General features: G+C 42.3%; 1 protein-coding gene across 1 annotated transcript in view; it reads right to left on the bottom strand.

Annotated features, from left to right (window-relative positions):
* The window catches only part of DMRT1 (doublesex and mab-3 related transcription factor 1), a 116,077-nt gene that overhangs the window by 57,915 nt on the left and 35,490 nt on the right, over nucleotides 1–22,672 (bottom strand). Inside the window, exon 3 of the mRNA XM_037797809.1 lies at nucleotides 11,526–11,809. Coding sequence (XP_037653737.1) covers nucleotides 11,526–11,809 — 284 coding nt within the window. The remainder of the gene's footprint in view (nucleotides 1–11,525; nucleotides 11,810–22,672) is intronic.

The raw sequence follows: 22,672 nt of genomic DNA, 5'->3' as shown, positions 1-22,672 counted from the left end.
ACACATGAGCTGTCAGAAACATTAGGATACTCTTAGCATCAATCAGCAGTGTGAAGGGTATCTTATGAGTACTGAACATGATGTACTGCCTACAGGGCAAGGTGAGATTGTCTGGGGCCACCTCCTAAGTGTAAGCACATGCATGCACTCACATACTTCACCCCAGCTCATAATAAGCATTCAAATGCAGGCCGGTGACCACTGGCAGACACACCCAACTTGTGGGTTTGTGGCATTCCAAGCCAGGACAGAGTCCACCTGTAAGTTACGAAAATGACCCAAGAATGACCATACTCATTGTGCTGGTTTGAATCTATTGTGTCCCCCAAAAGCCATATTCCTTAATGCAATCTTGTGGGGACAGACTTATTAGCTTTTTGATTAGGGTGGAACCTTTTGATTGAATGTTTCCATGGAGATGTGACTCACCCAACTGTGGGTGAGAACTTTGATTAAATTATTTCCATGGAGGTATGAACCCTGCTCATTTAGGATATGTCTTGATTGGTTCACTGGACTACTTAAGAGAGCTCAAGAGCCAACACAGATGTTGACACTTGGATTCGCTTGGAGATGTAGACGTTTGAAGATGCTAAGCTAAGAGAGGAAGTCCAGAGTTTGCCCTGGAGAAGCTAAGAGAGGACTCCAGAAACAGAGAGAAATGCCCCAGAAGAACTAAGCAGAGAGCTGAGAAAAGCTTAGAGAGACAGAAGGCCAGAGACATTTTGGAGAAAGCCATTCTGAAATATAACCTGAGAGCTAAGGATCAGCAGGCACCAGCCACATGCCTTCCAGATGACAGAGGTGTCCTGAACGCCATCAGCCTTCCGTCAGTGAACGTATCCGCTTGTTGATGCCTTAGTTTGGACACCTTTATGGCCTTAGAACTTAGGTTATTTGTAACCTAACAAATTCCCTTTATAAAAGCCAATCCATTTCTGATATTTTGCAAAACTGCAGCTTTAGCAAACTGTAACACCCATGTTTCCCCAATATATGGAAGTGCGTGTGTGTGTGTAAGCGTGCACATCTGGGAAGGCACACCACCATGCTTAAGTGTCAGCACCACATTGAGTGGTTCCCTCGAGTTTCAAAGGTTGACCCAAAGATCACCAGATGCATGCTGTCCTACAGGGAAGGCAGTGACATCACAGGAATGAAAGTGCCCTCTGTGGTCAGAAGAGCCCCAGTGTAAACTCCAGCTCCGCCACTTACCAGCTGTTGTGATGCTGGCAAGTTAACCTCCAAGCCTCAATTTCCTCACCTGCAAAAAGGGATAAATGACCCCTGGCAGGGCTGTTGAAGAATTACACGGACTATTAGGCATAAAGTGCCCACCATGCTGTGGCTGTTTGACAACTGCCCTTCTGGCACCTCCAACTTTCCCTAATGGGGGGGTGTACCGTCTGCGGAGAATTTAAACACAATAATAAAACCCACTAAAGTCAATCAGCTTTTAAGTATCACCATGAACCGGCAACTCTACGTGAGAGCGGTGATGTAATCCTCCCTGTCCCGCCCCCTGGCACACCACTGCACAGGGCCCATCGTTCCAGAGGGCATCCAAGCTCTCCCCAGGAGACCTTCAGCTGCTAATCACAGAACAATTAGAGAGTTACATGTGTTGTTTGATTTTTCTTTCCCTCCACTGTGAGCTCGCTGAGGGCAGGGACTACCTTACACAGCGCCTGGCACAGAGCAGAAATTTAATGGATACTGGTTCAATCAATGACCCATGAATGCATGCACCAGGTTCTCATGCACACTCTGAAATATGACGGGGATTTTTCATAACTCTCTTATTACGATTTTTCCACTGTCATACTCTTAAATAGTAAAAAAAATTAAAGCAAATCAGTCTCTATTATGCATTCCCTTGAATTTACAAGGGGCACTTACTAGGTCACAGAAATATGGACTCCTAAGAAATCTGAAAATCTCTCATCCATGCACTTAAATATTCTGAAAAGCAACTAATCTGATATCATATTCACATCCACTTAACAGGAGAGAAAGTAAGCTAATGGGCAAAAAAATAACAAATAAGATTTTCTCCACCAGCCCAACTAAACAAATCGAAAGCTTTCAAAAACTGTGATCTAATTATCTAATTTTCAAGCAGATTACAAAATTCCCAGATGACTGTATTATTTACTAACCTGATGCTACTATGTCAGAGAATGGGTAACATAGCAACCTATAAAAGCAACAGAATGAGAATACACTTCTCTCTGCCACTAATTGAATTGTGCAATCCCTAGAGCACCTAAGCCCTTTCCAAGGTTTTCCAACTCAATCCAGATCAAACTGAATTCACATGAGAATGGATAGCCCAGGACTTAACACGAGTCTTACAGAGGTTCCTGAACATCAGAGGCTACATCTATCTGGATTTCCTAGGGTACGACAGGGCCATTGCAGTCAGGCTGACAAAACGAGCCCTAGGGATGTCCTGGACCAAGATAATCTCTCAGGAACAGAGCTGCCTGTTCCCCAGGGCTCCACAGTTCCAGAGGCCCGTCCACCTTCTTCTGTAGCATACACATTCTTATCCAAAATATTCTGCAAAAATACAGAATACACTGTACATTGCTATAGTCAAGGGATATTTCTCAGCCGCACCTCTCACCATCTACTTGGGTTTAGCTTCAAAAATCCCACCATCTCCTTTAGCTTTGGCTCCAGACAAGCACCTAGAGGGAATTTTGTTATCCCAGTCACCAGGTCTTACAAACAATGGCCCCACTTCAAGATCAAAAGGGGGCAAGTTTTTTCCTCATCTCTAAAATGAGAATGATGATGGCACCTTGCTCATGGGGTTTTGGGTAATCTCAAATGAAAGAATATATAAAGAATGTAGCATGTTACTTGGCACATGATAACCATTGATAAAATGTTAGTTATTGTTAGTTTTTAATATTACCAGTGCCTATATAATTAGTTGGCAGATTACTAACTAAGGAAACTTCAGAAAAATACAATTCAAATGCCCTTCCATATATACATAAAAGATGTTTAAAAAAAAAAAAAGCAGGCAAGTCATTACACTTTTATAATCTATGAAACAAAACAGCAATTCCTTTTGGGAAAGGTGCAATAAAAATCAGGTGTCATGATCATCATTTGTCATAATTTAAAACGAGACAACATAGCAATTTCTTTGTGAAAGTGTATGTAAACAAAGCGATAGTGTAGAAAGGGAAAGCCAAGACTGCATTCACCCAGGGAGCCGAGCCTCTGCAGGGCTTACAGAATGGCCAGAGAACCACTGCTGCTCCTGACAGTGCTGGCTGGCAAGCAGAAGTTCTTCTCTCTTAATAATTGGGCTTATTAATTCTCCTCACAACAGAAGAATCCAATGAGGAATTATGTTTCACAAGAGAAAACTGTAGAAGAGACTAAGACTTGACAGGTCACTTAAGGGAAAGTTCATAAGAGACAGTGTGATCCTCCCAAAGTTAAGGGAGCCTGATACCTTCATTTCACTGGCTTTAAACTTTCTACGGCCCATCATAATTTATCACAATTTTTGAGTCTCTTCAAGAAGAAGATTCCTCAAGCTAGCAGACCCAATCACTGCATCCTCAATGTGTACCAGTGGCAGGACCTATTTGGGGTGCATGTGAAGGGGTCCCAGAGAACACTGGACTGACGTGAGGGGGTTCACAGAGCTGCCAAAGAAAGGAAGAAAAAGGCCAAAGCACTTGGCTTGAAAAGAGTTAGGTCAAGGGTTAAGTTGAGCAGTTGCTCAAAGCAGCAAATTGAAGACCCTAAATCATTTCACTGATATGGTGACCAATGACTGACACAGTGGTTTCTAGACTCTGGATTTCACAGACCAGTAAAATGTAAACAAAACAAAACAAAACAAAAAGTAGTGGGGAGGGAACGGACATAGGGTTGTCAACTTTTTATACTGCCAAGGAAGGGCATTTACAAAGAAATCCTGTCATCTAACAGGGTCATCATTTTAGGTTTTTAAAAAAGGTTGGAAGTGTATAGTCTCAATAAAAACAGTTTTCTGAATTGAGTAATTTATATTTAAGAAAAACTTATTTGTCTTTATTTTCTTCATTTCTCTGGAAACCAGCACTGGTAACATCCTGCATATACAACAGTGAACTGACAATTATGGCCACCATTGCTATCTACACTGAATAATGCACTAGAAACACAAATTAAAACTGCAGGCATTTAAAAGGAAGAAAAGCATCATTTTTCTCTGAAATGACCATCTACCTATAAATGCCAAAATAAGAAACTATAAAATTATTAGAATTAGAGTTCACTTAAGTGACCAGATACTAAATAAATACACATCACAGCAACAGAACTTGTTTAAAAATAACCCTTTCAATCATCAGCAGATATTTATGTCTCTTAATTATAACAAACATACCACACTAAAGCAAGGTATTAATAATAGGGTGATATAAGGGCACTCTGTATTTTATCCATGATGTTTCTGTAAACCTACTTTTCTAATAAAAAATTTTAAAAAAATTTTTGTCTCTATAATTCACCTTTAAAAAAACAAAAGATGGTCAATTAAGAAAGCAAAATATAGTCCAAAACAAATAGCACATCATTTTTAATTTCCCTTTCCTGAAGAAATTCTTTAATTTTTCTTTAATTGAGTACATCTCTATAAATTCATCTTATGTCAGCTTTCAAATTCCATCAGTCACTCCCCCCACCCCCACCCCCACACACAAGGTAAAGCACTCTACCAACAAAGAGTGGCCAATAACCAGACTGAGTGTAAGAAGGAAGCCAGAGCAGTGTCACCTGTTGGTGATATGAGAGATGGGATTGGGTGGGTAGCTCAATGATCAGGAAAGAGCACGCGACCTAGCTGAGAAGGCCCAGATTCCTGCCCTGGCTCTCCACCAACCAGCTGTATTCCTTGGGCAAGTGGCTTCAACTTCCTCAGCCCAGACTTAGCCAGGAGTTCAAACTACCTGTCTTCCTAAGAGCCCTGACAGTGCAGGTCAGTTGTCTGAAGCAAGCACAAAAATGTAGCTGAAGTCTCCAACTTTGTCTTAAAAATCAAAGTGGATTTTGCATTCTACTGCCTTCTCCCTAACATATCTTTTTTTTTAATGTAAGAATATTTTAAAATTATGACCACTAATGACAACGTCTCCCTGGGAATGGGAGGTAGGTGTACGCCCTGGCCTCATGTCGCCCCAGCCCCCACCACCACTGGGCTCCCCCATGGAGCTGGGCTCCCAGGGCAGAGCTGCCGAGGGGCTGCAGCTGCTCCCCTCCAGCATGCGCTTGAAAAGTTACTTCTCAGTACTTTTTTAGCAAACAGGTTGTTCTGACGCGAGTCACACAAGGAGAAGTGGAGGCAGTGTAGAAACAAAGCCCAGGCAGGCTGGTCACAGAGGACTGAAAACATGAGTGAGTGGTCAAAAGATAGGGACTTTCCAACCTGCCTTGCCTGGCCCTCTGGCCCTGGGGCAGGCTGAGCGGTTGCAGGCCCATCCCACATGCAGTTTCTCTCTGCTCCAAATCCCACATGTCAGAATCTGGTTTCACTCCTGCCTGGCCTCAGATTCAGACTCACAGCTACTTGGATGATCCCCATTCCTTCTCATTTTCTATGTGATAAAAGCAGCCTTCTCCAAGACCTGCATTTTACAATTTTTGTCTGTTAGCACATAGCAGGCCCTCCATGTATGTTTATTTAATAAATACAATGAATGCATTCTGGCTAGGTGCATAATTGTAAATGAGCAGCCATTCCATGAGACACTTCAGGCTGAGACCAAAAGGACCGCCGGAAGGAATACACTCCCCATTGCCCACACCCTACTTGTGGTTGGAATGTAAGTCCACACACCTGGTGGCACAAGCTTCCACAAAGCAATTGAGAGGGCACCCGCCCTAGGGCCAGAAAAAAGATCCCAGGTACTGCTCGGCATCTTCACATATTTACTTCTGCATATTTGATATGCACCTCTCCCTTGTCAACCTGGTACAGCATGTTTATTTAAGAGATAATGTTGCCGTGGAGGAGTGCACAAGCCCATAAACAGCTTTTGCAGGCAATTAAATGCAGAAGTGAAATTGCGCCGCTGGTAAGCGGAACCAGCCATTCATTGTGAGTTTGTTCCAGTGTCACAAATGTTATTTCTGTTTCACAACAGGACAGGAATCTCTGATTAGGCCACAAATCTCTGCAGACTAAAGCAGACCAAAAGTGATTAAAACATCTCTCGGTGTGCAGGCATCAACACCAAAGAGCCTTGGGTTTCCAGGATGCTGAGCTGGCAGGCTGTTCTCGTCTTTACAGGGTTTGCACTTAGTAGGTGCTCAGTAATTATTTGTGGCTTGCTTGATTTTATAGGGAGACTTGCAGGAAGTCTCAACTCTACAATAAAAGTTAACGGCTTCTTTTGGCAAATAATATGCTCCCTACCAATCTCTAAGTCTAGCTGAAAAATAATTTCCAGTAGAGACTATTTTTCCTAGGAATCAGAAAGGAGCTCTTTGTTGAAAAGCATTTGCACCACTCCCCCAACATACACGGATGCTCACAGAAGTCAATCCTATGAGAGAAGGGGGATAACTTATAAAACACTGATGCAGTCAGTTGAAGAGCAAGGATGGAAGATGGCTCTTAGCTATGGAGAGTCAAGAAAGTGGTTGGGAGGAGGCATTGCTGCAGATTTGGGCCCTTCGGGGTGAACTGGCATCAGAAGGAGGAGTGTCAGTCAGGGGAAAGCAGCAGGTGCTCTCTAAGTGATGCTGAAGGGCACCTTCACAAAACGAGATGGAAAAACATGCAGCTCCCACCCCACCCTCCCCTGGGAAGCCTGCCTCCTCCACCCGGTCAGGAAGGCATTGCTCTAAGAGCAGGGCCAGAGAACCTTCCCCAAATAGCAAGATCAGCAGAGAGATATCCCCAGGACAGAGTCCCATTGCCTTTAAAATCATCTCTACCTCTGCCATAGTGATGATTGTGGTTAAAAAAGGAAGTCATCCAGTTCCTAACCCTGGATAGTCTTTAATTCCTTAGTTTAATATTTCTTTATAACTTATAAATTTTATGCAATAATATTGCACTATCATAATCTTTATCGATGTTTTAAGTTTTCTATTTCCTAAATAGATCAAATTCTTCTCCAAACCTGGCAATAATCATTCCATATATGTGGTTAAAAGGGGAAATTTTAGGTTGTATATGTTACTAGAATTAAAAAAAAAAAACAAAAAACTATGGCCCTGCACAACACAAACAATAAACCCTAGGTTAAACTATGGACTGTAGCCAATAGTACACTTATAAATATGTGCTTTCACCAATTGTAACAAACGTACCACACCAATGCAAGGTTTAATAATAGGGTGGTGTATGGGAGTCCTGTATTTTAGATTTAAAAAAAAAAAATCATTCCATATATAGTCATACTTGGTTCAGATTCACACGTCATGACCTTTTAATATACCTAAGATGTGCATTATTTACATATTCATCTTGTTTCAAAGGGAATCTGGGATAGCTTACTAAAATACACATGAAAAAGAGGCTAAAAATGAAATTGATTTAAAAAAAAAAAAAACACAGGGCCAAATACATTCTACAACATGGTGAACCTTGAAAACATTATGCTAAATGAAATAAGGCGGTCACAAAAAGACAATTGCAGGATTCCACTTATATGAAATACTGAGACCAGACAAATTCATAGATAGAAAGCAGATCAGAAGTTACCAGGGGAAGAGGTAAAGGGTTATTGCTTAGTGGGTGCAGAGTTTCTGTTTGAGGTGATGAAAGAGTTCCGGAAATGGATAGCGGTGATGGTTGCACTACTTTGTGAACGTACTTAGTATCCTGAATTGTATACTTAGAATAGTTAAAATGGTAAATTTTGCGTTAGGCACATTTTACCATAGTTATTTTTTTTAAAAAAAGCAGGACCAAGTGAAATAATGATAAATGAAACTTCCACATACATGAATCTCATTTCAGTTATCCACTGCCTTATGTATCCATGCAAAAATCCTATGAAGATGTTACTATGCCCACTTTACAAATAAGTAAACTGAGATTTATAGGGTTAAGATTTTGTCCCCAGTTACACATACTTAAACCACAATTTAGAACTGAATATGGATCTTGCAGTGCTAGAATCCACGCTTCTTAAAGCACACCATACTGTTTCCTAAATCAAGAGACCTGGCTTCTAGTGCAGGCTTGGTCAACAGCTCTCAGGTGCTCAGCAAGTCACTTTGGCTCTGGAACTCAGCTCTCTGTGCAGCTGGATGGGGTTGGACCAGAAATCTTTAAGAACCATTTCAGCTCTATTCACCACGGACCAGATGTCCATCTGTTAGTTTGCAAATTGACTGACTACATCTATTTTGGCTCTTGTATTTTTAATTATGAGTTTATTCTCACTAGAACCAATTTTTGTGGGCATGACTTAAAGGTTGTAAGCCAAGCCTGTGTTTACATTGGGTTACAGGATTAATTCACAGATTCATAAAATGTCAGCCTTAGAAGGGACTGAGAGGCCACATGGTTGAGCCCGTCACTCAATTGTCAGGATCACTTTTTTATTTAATGCACATATTGCCAAGATAGGTTCAGGGGTAATCATATTCACAAAAAAATTAGTATGTAGATTCAAGAACTAACTTCAAAATAGCAAGGAGTTCAGCCTATATTAAATGCCAATGGCTGAGACTTTTGGCATATTTTAGGAAAGCACTGGAGGCTCCATCCTTCACCATCTGAAGAAACCACATATCAGCACTGTTCTAGGAGTTTCTGTTTATTTCTGACCTCCACAAGGGAAGAAAGAAAATCAGAAGAGAGTTCCAAGATGTGCAGTGAAAAGTTAAAAGGACTCGGGTAGAAACCCTAAGCCCTAAAGAAACAAACAGGGCCTCAGTATTGGTATTTAGATTCTCCTCCAGTAAAGACTCATCAACAGACCACAGAGGTCTCAGTTTATGAAAGACAGAGGGCTCCAGGAGGCAGTTTCCTAGCCCTGCATTTGTCGCAGACCTGGTAATAATCAACAGTACTGAGGCACACACTGTGGAGTCACAAAGACATGGATTCAAACCCCAGCTCCTTCACCTGGTGGCTGTGTAACCTGGGGTAAGTCATCCCTCTGAGTCTCAGGGTCCTCACCCGTAAAAAGGAGACAATGTCATCTGCCTCCCAGGGCTGTTGTATGAATTAACTGCTCAATACATGAAGGCTATTATTATTGGTGTTTTTATTAATTAATAGAAACAGGCATCAACCAAGATTTGTCGTATATGAAAATATATTACCGGGTGACTGGCTAGGAATTAAGAAGGCTGAAGCCCAGGCCTCTGAGAAAACAAACTGATGTGATGCCTCAGGGTCTCTCCTGGATCTCTACTGCTTATGGGGGCATCTGTGACGTCTGTCTCAACTCCATTAACAGGTACTTCTAGTGCATCAAAACTGCACTGCTGCACCCCCCACAACAGTACCAAGGAAGTTTAACCAAGATTTTTCTTCCATTCCTGCTAGCAGGTGGACACCATTTTCGTCAAGCTTCTTTCTCAGCAGACCTTGCTCTCCGTGGAATCTCTTCTTGCACCCAGCAGCTGGGACAGCTCTCCAAGACCAGGTAACAGTCCTGGCTCAAGGGAGCCCATCTCCTCCCAGGCTGTCCCTGGGAGTATAGACCTTCGTATGGCATCTCCAAGGAAATCCAAGATCTGTCATACCCTTCCCAGGTTTTCAAGGTACAGTAAGAACAAACACTAGTGTGTCAGGCGTCATAAGCCACCTCAAAGATTCTGACAAAGTGGGAGGGTCAATTAATGTAGCTTTCTGCTGTAAAGCTGGTCTTGAGCTACATCTCTCTTTCACAAAAGCACTTGGACTTTTTTTCTCTCATCTTTTATCACATAAGCCAACAGGTTCACAGATCTTTCCTTCCTACTTTCTCCTCAAATCAAGGAGACAAGCAGAAAACCAGAGACTCCAATTGTGGCCCAGCATTCTCAGAAATCTGCAGGTCAAGCTGTTGTTGTTTTTTGTGGTTATTTTGTGTTTTAGAACTGCTAAATACATTTCTTTGTCCTTTCAGGGAGATTCTTCGATAGAAATCAACCCCAAAACTGCCACAAATCATCAAATCCAACCAGCACTCTGAAAGGCATGAAGGGGTTCAGCTTGAAGATCCATCAAACACCCCATTTCCTTTACACTCACATCCCCTTTCGACTCTAACATCGACATGCTGTAAGCCCCCTTCAAAACCAAGTATGATCCTAAAAATGAAATACATAGAGAATGTATGGAAACTCACAGCCCAGAGGATTAAAGCTGATATTTTAACATGTCTAAGAAGTCAGAGCCCTTGAGGATAGTGAGAGAATCCAGAAAGCAGGGTGACTTGAACATTAACTTATCCACATCTAAGAAATGCGAGGCAAAATGGAATAGAATTGCTTAAAGAAAAATTTTAACCCACTTTTTTTTTTAAGTGGGCATAAGAAGGTCAAAGATTTGCCCTAAACTTCCAAATAAACATGTGGCATTGTGTTGGAATCAAATCCCAGTTGGGAAAGACTGAGCACGGCAAATGCATCCAAAATGAAAACAGTTCTCACAGATCCATAACATCTCATGGGAGGAAGGGGGCTTGGAGTGTTGAGTTTAACCTCGCAACACACTCAACATCCTTGCAATGCAGTAATCCAGCCTCTGCATTTCCGTGCCTTGAATCTGTTGTTAACATACCGGCAGGATGGAAACAGTTAAGACAGAGGAAGCAGAACAACTCTATAAAAACAATCCCCAAATATGAAAAACTCTGGATTGTACACTATCTTAAAAACACATATTTAGAGTATGAAAGACTGATCTTGATCTCCATTCCTAGCTAAAAATGCATCCACGTTGGCCCAGCACGACAGTGACCTAAATTCCTTCTCTTACATTTCTTCCGCACAGACATACAGATTGTAACACTTCCCCTTCCCAGGATGCAAATTCATCACTGAGATTACTGCCACCTGGAAGGCTGCAGCCAGCATTTTCTAAGCTGCACAAAGAAAGCAAGGGACAAGGCTGGAGAAAGTGAGGCTGCATACAGTAAGCTACTTGTGAATCTGACGCTGGTTAACTGAGTAGTTAAGCAAAACGACACTGAAAAATAAAAAAAGTAAATTTGGAGAGAAAATCCCAAAATGCACATATTTCTCTACAATTTCTTATGACCACTCCCTTTGGTTAAGTGGCATAGTCAGTAGAGTGAAAAATTCTTTATGGTTTGCACAATATGTATACACATGTGTGGTGAGTTTTGTGTGTGTGAGAGAGTGGGAGGGGGCAGAGAAAGTATGAGACAGGGAGGAGGAGAGAGAGAGAATGTGTGTGTGTGGTTTTCACAAAGACAGAGAGAGACAAGGAGAGAGGGAGAGAGGGAGAGGGAAAGGGGAAGGCGGGGGGAAAGAGAGAGAAAGAGAGTTTGTGTGTGTTGTTTTCACAAATACAGTTCACTCTCCAGATAACAGCATACCGGCCACTGGTTTCCCGTCTGACCAGGCACATAAGGTGCTGGGAGGCTCCGAAGGCTGTTCTTCATGGGGGATCCCCCGAGGGGGCTTCCCACATCCCCAGAAGAGGAATCCGCAGCCAAGGCCATGGAGTACTGCGGGTAGTTGTAGAGACTGTTGTAGTAAGGGAACAGAGACGGCTGGTAGAAGCTGCTGTAGTAGGTGGAGTCTGAGACCAGGTCAGGTGTGTTCTCCACATGCCCTCTGCTGGTGACAGCAGGAATATCCTGGATGACCATACGGCCCTCTGTGGGGAGAAAAAGATAAAAGAAAACACAGCATTAATGCGGGCGTCCACAAAACTTCACCTCTAAATCTTGGCAACACAACTGCCTTTCTCCTCAACATCTACAGAGCAAGGTACCTGAATACACAGGTGTCAAAACTGCTGCTTCTCCTGTAGCCAGTTTCTAAGGTTGGCTTCACTCTGGAGGGCAGGGCTGAAGGACTCTTGCTGATTATTTTTACTGAGAATACCAAAAATTTAATTACATACAACCTGATGGTCTCACTTCCACCCAGAAATCCCTATTCTAGTGTGAAGATCAAGTCCACTTAACCTGGCTGTCTGCAACATTCTTACAACCAAATTAACTGCATTTCATTTTAAATAAAGTGAATAAATATCCCAGAGCCCTAACTATGGGAGCCACAGTGAAGTCAGAAAGTCAAAGCAAGAGGTTAAGGGTTTAAGCAAACACTGTTTCCTTAAATTCCTTCCACAGCTGATACCGTAGCCTTCAGAAGTCTGGGCAGTGGTACAGTCGGGAAGTGACAACGTTTTCTTTGCAAATGGCCAGATAGACTTTGTGAGCCTTATAGTGGCAGTCACAGTGTGGTTATGTTCCAATAAAACTTTATTTATAAAAACAAGTAGGTGGTGGGCTGATTTGGTTGCTGGGCAGTAGTATGCTGACCCCTGTTCTAGACTTTAAACTCTGCCACCTCCAATAAACGAATGAACTCGTAAGTCATCCATCCATCCATTCACCCATCCATCCAATGGACATTTATTAAACAACGATCCAAGTACTGATCCAGTACCTGAAATGGCTGCAAGGTATCAAGACTGACCCTGCTGTCCGAGAGTTTAGAGTCTAGGAAGAAGGATCTGATTAGATTACAAATAACTTCAATTAGTCTACACGAGGAAGGAAAGATTACTTCCAGCCTATCTATCCCTATCTGATGACAATCCTGAAGACAAGAGAAGGAAAAGGAGAAAGGAGGCAGGGAGGCCTGTCGGGGAGCGGCTGAAGTAGTTCAGGGACGGACCACAGAAGACTACAAATATAAAAGAGGGGACGTCTTCGAAACTCAACAGAACTGGAGGAGCGAATGGATGTCAGGTATAAAGATGCAAGAGACACCAAAGAAATATATATCCAAAGTGAGGGAGAGCAGAAGCCTGGGTGTGGTGGAGGAGAAGAGCGCATCAGTTCTGCCTAGAGCATCGAGATGCCAGAGGCCTGCAGGTGGAAGAGCGGAGTAAACACACTCGCAGGCGAGGAGAAAGGTGGACGCTGAGAGCCAGGAGCCACCACCTGAAGACGCCAGTGCATGTGGGGAAGGGAGGGCGGCCGTTGTGGAAGAGTATGTTCTGAGGGAAGCAAAGACAGCTAAGGCCGCGACGGAGAAGTGACGGGAGAACACAAAGTCAGGGAGGCCAAGGGCCCTGTGGTAGGTGGAGGAAGCAGGCCGCCTGTCATGTCAACTGCTGCTAAGGGATTGACTAACAGACGACTAGGTCATTAGGATGTTACGGTATTAAAAGAGGAGAAAAGCAGAAGCCAGCCTGCAGAAGACCAAGGGGCAAGCAAGCCACGAGGACACAGAAGAGATGAATACAGTGAATATTTTTCTATCTCACCAGAAGGTGAGATCCAGCAAGAAGGCAACCAGGCCCCCTGCTGACCACCATATCCCCCGGCCCTAGCCCAGTGCCTGCTACGTGCTGATAACTGATAAACAGTTGGGGAAGGGATCAGTGAATTATCGTTTTTCAAGTAGCCTGGCATCAAAAATAGAAGTTCCAGAGAGTAACAGATCTACCAAAAGAAGTTTCCTTTTTAAAACACAGAGAAGGCTTGAGCGTTTCTAGGAGCGGAGAGGAAGACAATGGAGAGAAATGCCCAGCACCAGGCATGGCCCAAGGAAGGCATTCAGATGTCCAGTGGAGGAACGTGTAGAAGCAGAAAGGGAAACGAATCAAGGAGGCAGAACGCAAGTGCACGCTGTTGGGTTGGAGTGCGATCTATAACAAAATACACTATACAGCCTCATTTTAAACTCAGCAATAGGCACCTGTGTTTTCTCTGAAAGGATACCAAATCCATCCACCTTACGCTCCTGTAAATACACTGCTGAACCACTATTTAAATTATATTTCTTCCCTTTCTTCTCTTCTCCTCTTCGCAGTTCATCAGATAAGGGATTCCAATTTCCTTACTCCACATCCCGCCTCTCTCTGTCTGAAGAGGGTAAGTTATTCTCTCCTCCTGAACTTGCCCACTTGTCCTCTCTCATTTTAAACACCAATTTAGTGGCATAATTGGTGGTTTTCAACATCTAATTCTTTGCTTTAAAAATCGTATCTTGTAATGGATGGTAAAACAACATAATGAATGTAACTAATACCCCTGAATTGTATACTTAAAAATGGTTGAAATGGGGAATTTTGTATAATATATGTTACCAGAAAAAAAATTAAGTGAAAAAAATGTTGTATATCTCTAATTACAAAAGCATATGAGTATAAAACTTCTTGAAAATGATAAGCTGTACAGACACATAAATCAGGAAAAAGGTATGAATGATATATTCTTACTACCCATCATAAGCATTTCTGTTTAACTGCTACACAATCTCATGGACATTTAGGAAGGCATTTTAGATGCTTATACCTGTCCCCACAATGGAAAAAACTGGATGCTCTTTAGGGCCTGCCCTTCAAAAGCAACATTCTTAATAAAGAAAACCAAATATAGGAGCAGGCCAAGAATGAAAGAGAAACCCAAGGCACTGCTCTTGAATTTCTGCAGTACGGCTTTAGTCATGACCTTTTTTCCATGCCTCAGTTTATCAAGCAACACAATGATAGCAGTAATAACTCTGGAGGTAATGAGAGAACTGCTTCTATAAACTGCAGAGTAAACCTCAAATAAAATGCTAGGTCAGGTCAAAGCAATTATTTGTTTTGCTACAGCTGACTGTAATTAGTTAACAATGCCATCACTTTCCCATTTAATCTGCATTTTATTTCCTCTTTCAAAGTATATTGAGCTTTAAGAATTGAGATGTTTGTTGTTGAAAAGTTCTGTTTCATTGCAGCATTTAAATAATAAAACCATCTGAGTTTCAGAAGATTAGATGCTTTAAATATTTTACACCCTTAAAATTTTTAAGCACTCTTAAGTGACAATTTAAAGAGTTCTATATTTAACACTCACCAAACTCTGTGTTTAAAGTTCCAAAACTGTTGGTCAGTTTTAAAAAACAGGTTTATGACTCCCAGCTTTTTTGTGCATGCTACTAGTGCATGGAAATTCCCCAACGCTGAAATAAACATCCATCAAACTACATGTGCCCAATCCAGGGGCTAGTAAACTGTGCCCCTCCCTCCCCCACCCCCCAATCAGCAACATCACCATCACCTGCGAACTTGGTAGAAATGCAAATTCTCAGCTCCACCCCATCCCTTACTGAATAGGAGACTCCAAGGAGGGGCACTGCAATCTGTATTTTAACAAGCCATTAGCAGATTCTGACGTACTTCAAATACTGAGAACCAATGGTCCACTCTAAAGATTCAAGGCAGCTACTCCTACTTACCCTAAAAATATGTGAAGATGGCGTGCCTTGACTGCATTATTGCCACAGTCCCAACAAATAAGAATACAAATGAATGCCACTGTGTAAAGAAGTTGGCTTCTACCTAAATCACTGCAGAGCTTGGATCACAAGCTGTGTGCACCTGTGGCTGCCGAATGGTTTTGATTTTCAGGGCCTACATCCAGCCTTTCTTCATTTCTTCTAACCACACACACAAAAAAATTCATCTATCAAGAGCTTATCCCATTTGACAAATACTTCTTAACACCTACTGTTTGCCAGGCATTCTGTTAGGTACAAACATCAGGGTCAAACTATAAGAATTCCCATAAGGCTTTCTGGGCAATCTGGAAGAGCAGATAATACAAAACTCATTTACTCTTGACCTTAAGTTGTATTGCGGTACTTATATTTGATTCATTCATTAAATATCTCATGACAATTATGTCCAAAGCATTGCTTTAGATGTCATCAAAGGCAAGAAGAAATATTAAAAATATTTCATTTATTCTTCAGAATTTGCCACCAGTTTGGGAAGACTGGGCATAAACTGAGAAACCTTCAAAGCAATAATCTAATTGCCATGAAGACAACACAGGTGGGTGTCACCAGATGGCTCTACAGTAGGGTGTCAGCAAAGGCCTCAGGGAGAGACTAGCCAGGATGGAGGTGGTTTTGAAAGATGGTGGGAGGCCCTCAAAAAGGAGAATGACAGTAACAGAGGCAGGAAGCAGAAAAAGGGCAAACACCTTCCAGGGACAGTGACTAGACGACCCTGGCTGGAGAGAAGAGTCCACTTAAAGGGACTCCTTGTAGGAGAAGCCTACAAGGGAACTCGGGTCAAACTGCACAAGGCCTTGAAGGAGTTTTGGTTTATCCTGGAGCTAGTGGGAGTCAATGAAGGTTTTAGAGCAAGGAAGAAACATAAAAATGTTTTAAGAAAAAATCTGATTCAAGCACAAAAGATGGATCTAGGAGAAAAAGTAGGCAAGACTAGGCTCTTAAAGACTGCAGGCATGTAGAGGTCATTATGAGCTTGCACAGGGAGGCTGCCATAACTGGAAAGAAGGAAACTCATGAAAATCACTGGCACATCTGATGTTCTAGAACTCCCTTCAAACAACCAAGTTACACTGTCAATACCTGTCACCCAGGAAACAGCTTCCTTTTCTGACCCTTGCTCAACTGCTCCTGCACCACACTTGCTCCAGCCTGAGAAGAGAGCAACCCTTTCCTCTCCTGGATGGAGGGAGAAAAAGAACACAAGCAGAGCACACCCTCTCTCTAGCGTCTGCTAGAGCAGACTAAGGGAGAATTCCCAAAAGAGACCTACAGACATTAGGTTCTACACTGGGATTGTGTCAAAGCCAGTAAGTCAGGGTCAGGGTCCTGTTAATTGGTGATAAACTAGAAAGTAAGATTTCCAATGCCTAAGCTGCAAAATATATAAACCAGCAACACAAAATTGAAAAATCTAATTTTCAAAAAAGTGGTTTTTCCATGTACAAACTATTAATGAATTTTAAAAGGCTATTCCTAATCACAACCCATTCTGAATCACAGAAAAATCACAGTAAAAATTGACAGTTGGCTCCATAAATCTGAGCTAAATGCACCAATATTTATCAGGTCCCTTGTTCTTTGAACAACTCTCACCCATTCCATGCTGAACGTACTCTGTGACAGGAACTATTAAACCACAAGGTAAGTGTGACTAAGTAAACATGTATATTGAAAAGGAAACACTTTAATGAATTTGCTGGATTTCATTCTATATTTTTCTAGAATAAAATCTGGCAAGGTTGCTTAACGATATTAATAAAATTCAACAGCACTGTTTCTAAGAATATGTGGTGGCTTTCTTAACCAGTGGTCCTGTACAGAATTACCAATCTATAAATTCTCTGCCAAGATGCAAATGAAAATGTGAAGTTAGCAGTTTCAAGTGTGGTTATTACTGGTACAGTCCCAATGTGTGCTATAAGGAAGAAAGATCAGCAGGACTGGATTCAACAGCTAGGAAAGGCAGCAAGAGCTGGAGAAGTGTACATGTGGAAAAATGACCAAAAGTGTTCACTTCTGTCTCCCCTCAGACCAGTCTGCAGAGATGGTGCTTGAGACCTGATCACTCCATATTCCAATGCACATAATTGTGGCTCTGTGCATTTATTTACCTTCTGCATGCCCAGTTCTTTGATAAGGGCCTCACAATTCCTCTGCTACTTGTTTTTGCACTAACACATGCAGCGTGAAATATGATTCACTCCTTCATGAGAGATCAATACCCACACATGATAAATACCCTTATTGATCTTGCAGCGTTATATGCTGGTTTTTGGGCCCATGGCATATTAATAGTAGTTAACCTGTAATTCATTTTAAGGTATGTGAAGGCTCTCCCCCTGCCCCCCACCTAGTATCACAATTCACAGAGTTGTTTCACTTGGAGTCCCTTGCATTCAAACCTGGAGCCATATTCCTTTATAAGTGACAAAACCAAACCCCAAAGTGCCTTATAAAAAATAACAAAGGATACAATAAAACCAAACTTTACAATTCACACGTTATGAAACTATTTTGCAATTCACAATGGTCCCACATAAATTTTTTATTTATGTATACCAAATTTTAGTTGTCTTTAAACCTATACCCTGCATGGGGCCTGCCCTACTTAGCTTCTGAGTCTTAAAAGGTATCAATCAAGCAAACTTGTGCACCACTACGTCTGAGATCTAAAAATTATTTGTCATCAACTGGCATGTTTTGCTAAGCACTAGGAAGGTAGAGAAAAAGTACAAAAGTCGTTCATCCCATTCTGTTTTCTAATGAAAATGCATACCTTAATAAAAGACTATGTGGTCCGAATGACAACAGTTCGTCTAGTCTGGAGGGTAATACTGGGATCCGCCTCGCTGGAATAAGAAGGTTCACTAAGAGCCCCTGCCTTACTGTTCTCTGCAGGGCACCCCCTGTACTGATGGATCCATTCCTGACATTTCCTAGATTTAGGAAAAACTGAGTAATCCAGAGCAGTGCTTCAAGACTCTTGCCCTACAAGGGAAAGAACCTAGAGGGACATACATGAGGAGAAAAGTCTTTCCGTGACTGAAGTCTGTGACACTAAGCGCTCAGACAATTCCGGAAAGAAAAGGGCGCCATCCTGACGGAGGGAATGGGTTGGCTCTGAGCCGGCGCAGAGAGAGCTGATAAGTGAGGTAGCAGGAGGGAACCTACTGTTCCTCACCACTAACTGATAACCACGATGAAGACCAGGAAGGATCACCACTACCTATCACCGTCCCTGCCGGAAAAAGAGTTCACGTTCAATTCACTAAACCTTTACCGTGTGCAAGGCAATCTGCCTGGATAGCTGGGGATGGAAAAAGGAATATGATGGAGTACTTGATCTTCCAAGGACCTTTAATAAGGGGGAGATTCCAAAACAAACTCAGAGGACAGCCTGACAACGGCTATGGGAGAACGCAAAAATATGTGCAGGGGAGGGAGAAAGTAATTCCAACATTCAAAGTACAAGCTCAGCTGCTCAGGGCTCAGTAATGAGAATGAGTCATTCTCATTAGTGAGGGATGGGATATGTTCGAGTCTTCCTTTTCCCAGGGAGAGTTTTTTGTTTGTTTTTTGTTTTAAACGGAGTTTGATTCCACAGGAATCTGTCAGTTTACTTTTCTTCTTAGGGTGAAGGGTTTCATAACAAAGAGAACCCAGAGTTGGCTTTTAAAGACAGGAGCAGGCTTGTTTCAAAGGTATATAGCATGGAATGTGGTGGATAGGAGGCTATGCCTATGGAATCCGGCAAGAAAGAACACGGGCTTGTTGAGCACGACCAGGTCAAAGAAATTGACCAGGGAGGTGTGGGGGAAGATGGGGAAAACATTCGGCAAGGGAAAGGCAAATCCAGGTCCTCCAGGAGAGCACCCCTTGGTTTGAAATGAGCTGCCCTGGGGCCAGTGAAAAGCTCCGGGAATAATGGCCACGGTCATTGTGTGCAGAAACTCCCAAAGTGCCCTGCTGGAGGAATGCAAAGAATACACAAAAGCCCATCCCTGCCCTGAAGGAGCTTACTCTTCCTGTGGTGAGGAAAAGGCTTGTATTCCCATGCAGGAGAAGACGAAGGAGAATTTTGAGTCAGAAAAGGTTTCTCAGGAGAAGAGACATTTAAGCAGAGAAGGTTCTCAATGTGTGAAGAACAAGAAAGGAATTCCAGGATGAGGAAAGAAGGGAGACAGCGCAGGGAAACGGTTTATAGGGTGTTGGGAGAACAGCCTGCAGCCCAGAGCAAGCAGAGACCAGTGTCCACAGTGGGATGAGAACGGGGGTGCTGTGACACAGAGTACAGAGTGTAGGCTCCCTCCAAGGAAAAAACTGGATCTGAAACAGTTGGCTCTTAAGGTGCGGGCTTCCCTGGGTGGTCGCCAAAGGAGTTCCGGACAGCATCGTGGCAACCCCACCATGCGCACCCACCTACATGCCCATCCTCCAGTTTCTGCCTCTCCCTTCCCTGGCTCCTGCTCGTCACTCAGGGAAACTGCTAACCCCACAGTAAGGGTCAGGGAGGGAGAGAATGCCATTCTCTTACATTAGAAAATATCTCACGCCATGAAAACATCTCATGCCGAGAGAGAGGATTTTCTTTCTTTAGGCCAAGTTCCCATCGTTGGCAATAGACCCGAGAGGTCTGGGATCTAGCATCATCGTCCAGCCCACTGGAGTAGGCTGGCAGTGCCACCAACTAGCCAGCCTAGGGGATGAGAGAAGATGAGAGAAAGGTCACCAACACGTTTCATCTCCATCTAATGCTCTACTCTAAAGGAGCTCTTACAGAGAAGCCCCCTCAAACCACTTAAGTCTCTTCCACTGAGAACATTTTAAATCAGAACATTTCTGACTGACTGTGAACATACAGTTGGATCTCCCCCAGAAAATGTCTGCTCTGGACTATCTTCAAACAACTTAAAACGTAGGGGCTTAATTTACCAGGGCTTTCTCCCTTGGGCATGAAGGGTGCTGAACAAATACAGCAGCATCAAGAACATAATTTTCAATTTGTCCATGACCAGCTCCATTTCAATTTAGGGTATAGATTCTACTTTGATAATGTGAATTAGATCACAGATGTCTGTCTTTGACCCTGCAGGTCAAGAAGGTCTCTGAAGTGAAGGAGCAGATCCCTAAGTAAATATGAAGAGATTCAAAGAGCAAATTGTAACTCATCTTACTGTTCCACATGGCTTTTGCTTCACTCAAGATGTGGCAAGAGAGTTCAATTTAATATCACAGGTTTTCAATCAGGTATTTGTCTTATAAAATGTTTCAAATCATAAGCGATACCTCACCCAATTGCTGAGGAGGGCCCCACAGGAACCCAAACTGCCTCTAAAGCAGCAGCTCTCCACCTTGGCTGCAGGGGAGAACAGAGTCGGGGGTAAAAGCTCTATGGCCAGGCCACACCCCAAGCCACTTTACCTGGGAGCCTCTGGCAACGGGACCCAGGCATCACCATTTTTCAGGGCGCCCAGGGTGAGTCCCGTGTGCAGCCAGGAGGAAAACTGCTTGGAACCCATCAGAGGTCAGTATTTTAAGGTCAAGAAACCAGCCCATTAAAGCACAAAATGTGGTTGGAGGACCCCTGTCCACAACTCCCTTTCAGGGGTCCTCAAGGTCTAAAGCATGTTCACAATAACGTTAAGATGTTATCTGCCTTCTTCACTATGTTGATACTGATGATGCAAAAGCAGGGGTGGGGTTGGGGTGGGGTACCCACCTGTGGCTTAGCACAAATTCGAGCAGCTCCACCAAAGGGTACTCAAGGTCATTGTAACCCTCACTGCCACGAAGTAAAAAGTAAAAATAAAAAAATAAATTTTTTTAAATGCCACTTTCCCATAAGATGTCCTTGATGAAGCAGAGAAAACATAATTTCATTAAATCTCTACCTCTGAGAACAGTCTATTATTATTATTAGGGAAGTTATGGGTCTATGGGACAGTCTTGCATAAAATACAGGACTCCTACACCCCACCTCACCAACACCATGCAACTGGTGTGAACATTTGTTACAACTGATAGCACATTTTTACAGTTGTACCACTAACTAAATGATTGTGTAGAGTACTTCCATGGATATTTAAAAACAACTTTTATTTTGATACCATATATACAATCTAACATTTCCCTCTTTTAATCATATTCAGATATATATTTCAGTGCTGTTGTGTTCACAATGCGGTGCTGCCATTATCACCAACCATTATCAAAATATTTCCATCATTTCAAATAGGAACACTGTACATTTTAAGCCTTAACTTCCCATTCCCTATCCCCACCCCTTCCTCTGGTAACCTATATTTCAGATTCTGACACTCTGAGTTTGCTTATTTTAATTGTTTCCAATCAGTGAGATCATACAATTTTATCCTTTTGAGTCTGGTTTATTTCACTCGACATGATGTCTTCAAGGCTCACCTAAGCTGTCGCATGTAACAGGACTTCATTCCTTTTTACAGCTGGATAATGTTTGTATACACCACATTTTGTTTATCCTTTCATTGTCTGATGGACACTTGGGCTGCTTCCATCTTTCGGCAACTGTAAATAATGCCACTGTGAACAACTGTGTGCAAAAACTTGTTCAAGTCCCTGCTTTCAATTCTTTGGGGCATATGCCTAATAGTGGGATTGCCAGGTCATATGGCAGTTCTATACTTAGCTTTCTGAGGAAGCACCACCAAACTGTCTTCCAGAGCAGGGCACAATTTTACATTGCCACCAGCAATTAATGAATGTTCCTCTGTAACAGATGATATTTCCCGTTTTTTGTTTCTTTTTTAATAGCAGTCGTTCTAATGGGTGTGAAATAGTATCACATTGTGGTTTTGATTTGCATTTCCCTGATGGCTAATGATGTTCAGCATTTTTTCTTGTGCTTTCTGGACAATTGTACATCTTCTTTGGAGGGATGTCTGTTCAAGTCTTTTTCCTATTTCTAAATTGGGTTGTTTGTCTTTTTATTGAGTTGAAGGATTTCTTTATATATTCTGGATATTAATCCTTTATCATATGTGGTTTCCAAATATTTTCTCCCATTGTGTACGTTGTCATTTTACTTTCACGATAAAGTCCTGTGAGGAAAAAAAGTTTTTGAATTTGATGAGGTCTCATTTATCTATTTTTCCTTTTGTTGCTTGTGCTTTGGATATAAAGTCTAAGAAACCATTGCCTAACACAAGGTTCTGAAGATGCTTCCCTACGTTTTCTTCTA

Source organism: Choloepus didactylus, chromosome 10 (genome assembly GCF_015220235.1).
Source record: "Choloepus didactylus isolate mChoDid1 chromosome 10, mChoDid1.pri, whole genome shotgun sequence".
NCBI lineage: Eukaryota > Metazoa > Chordata > Mammalia > Pilosa > Megalonychidae > Choloepus > Choloepus didactylus.
The sequence above is the reverse complement of the archived record's forward strand: the minus strand, read 5'-3'. Positions and strand labels throughout refer to the sequence as shown.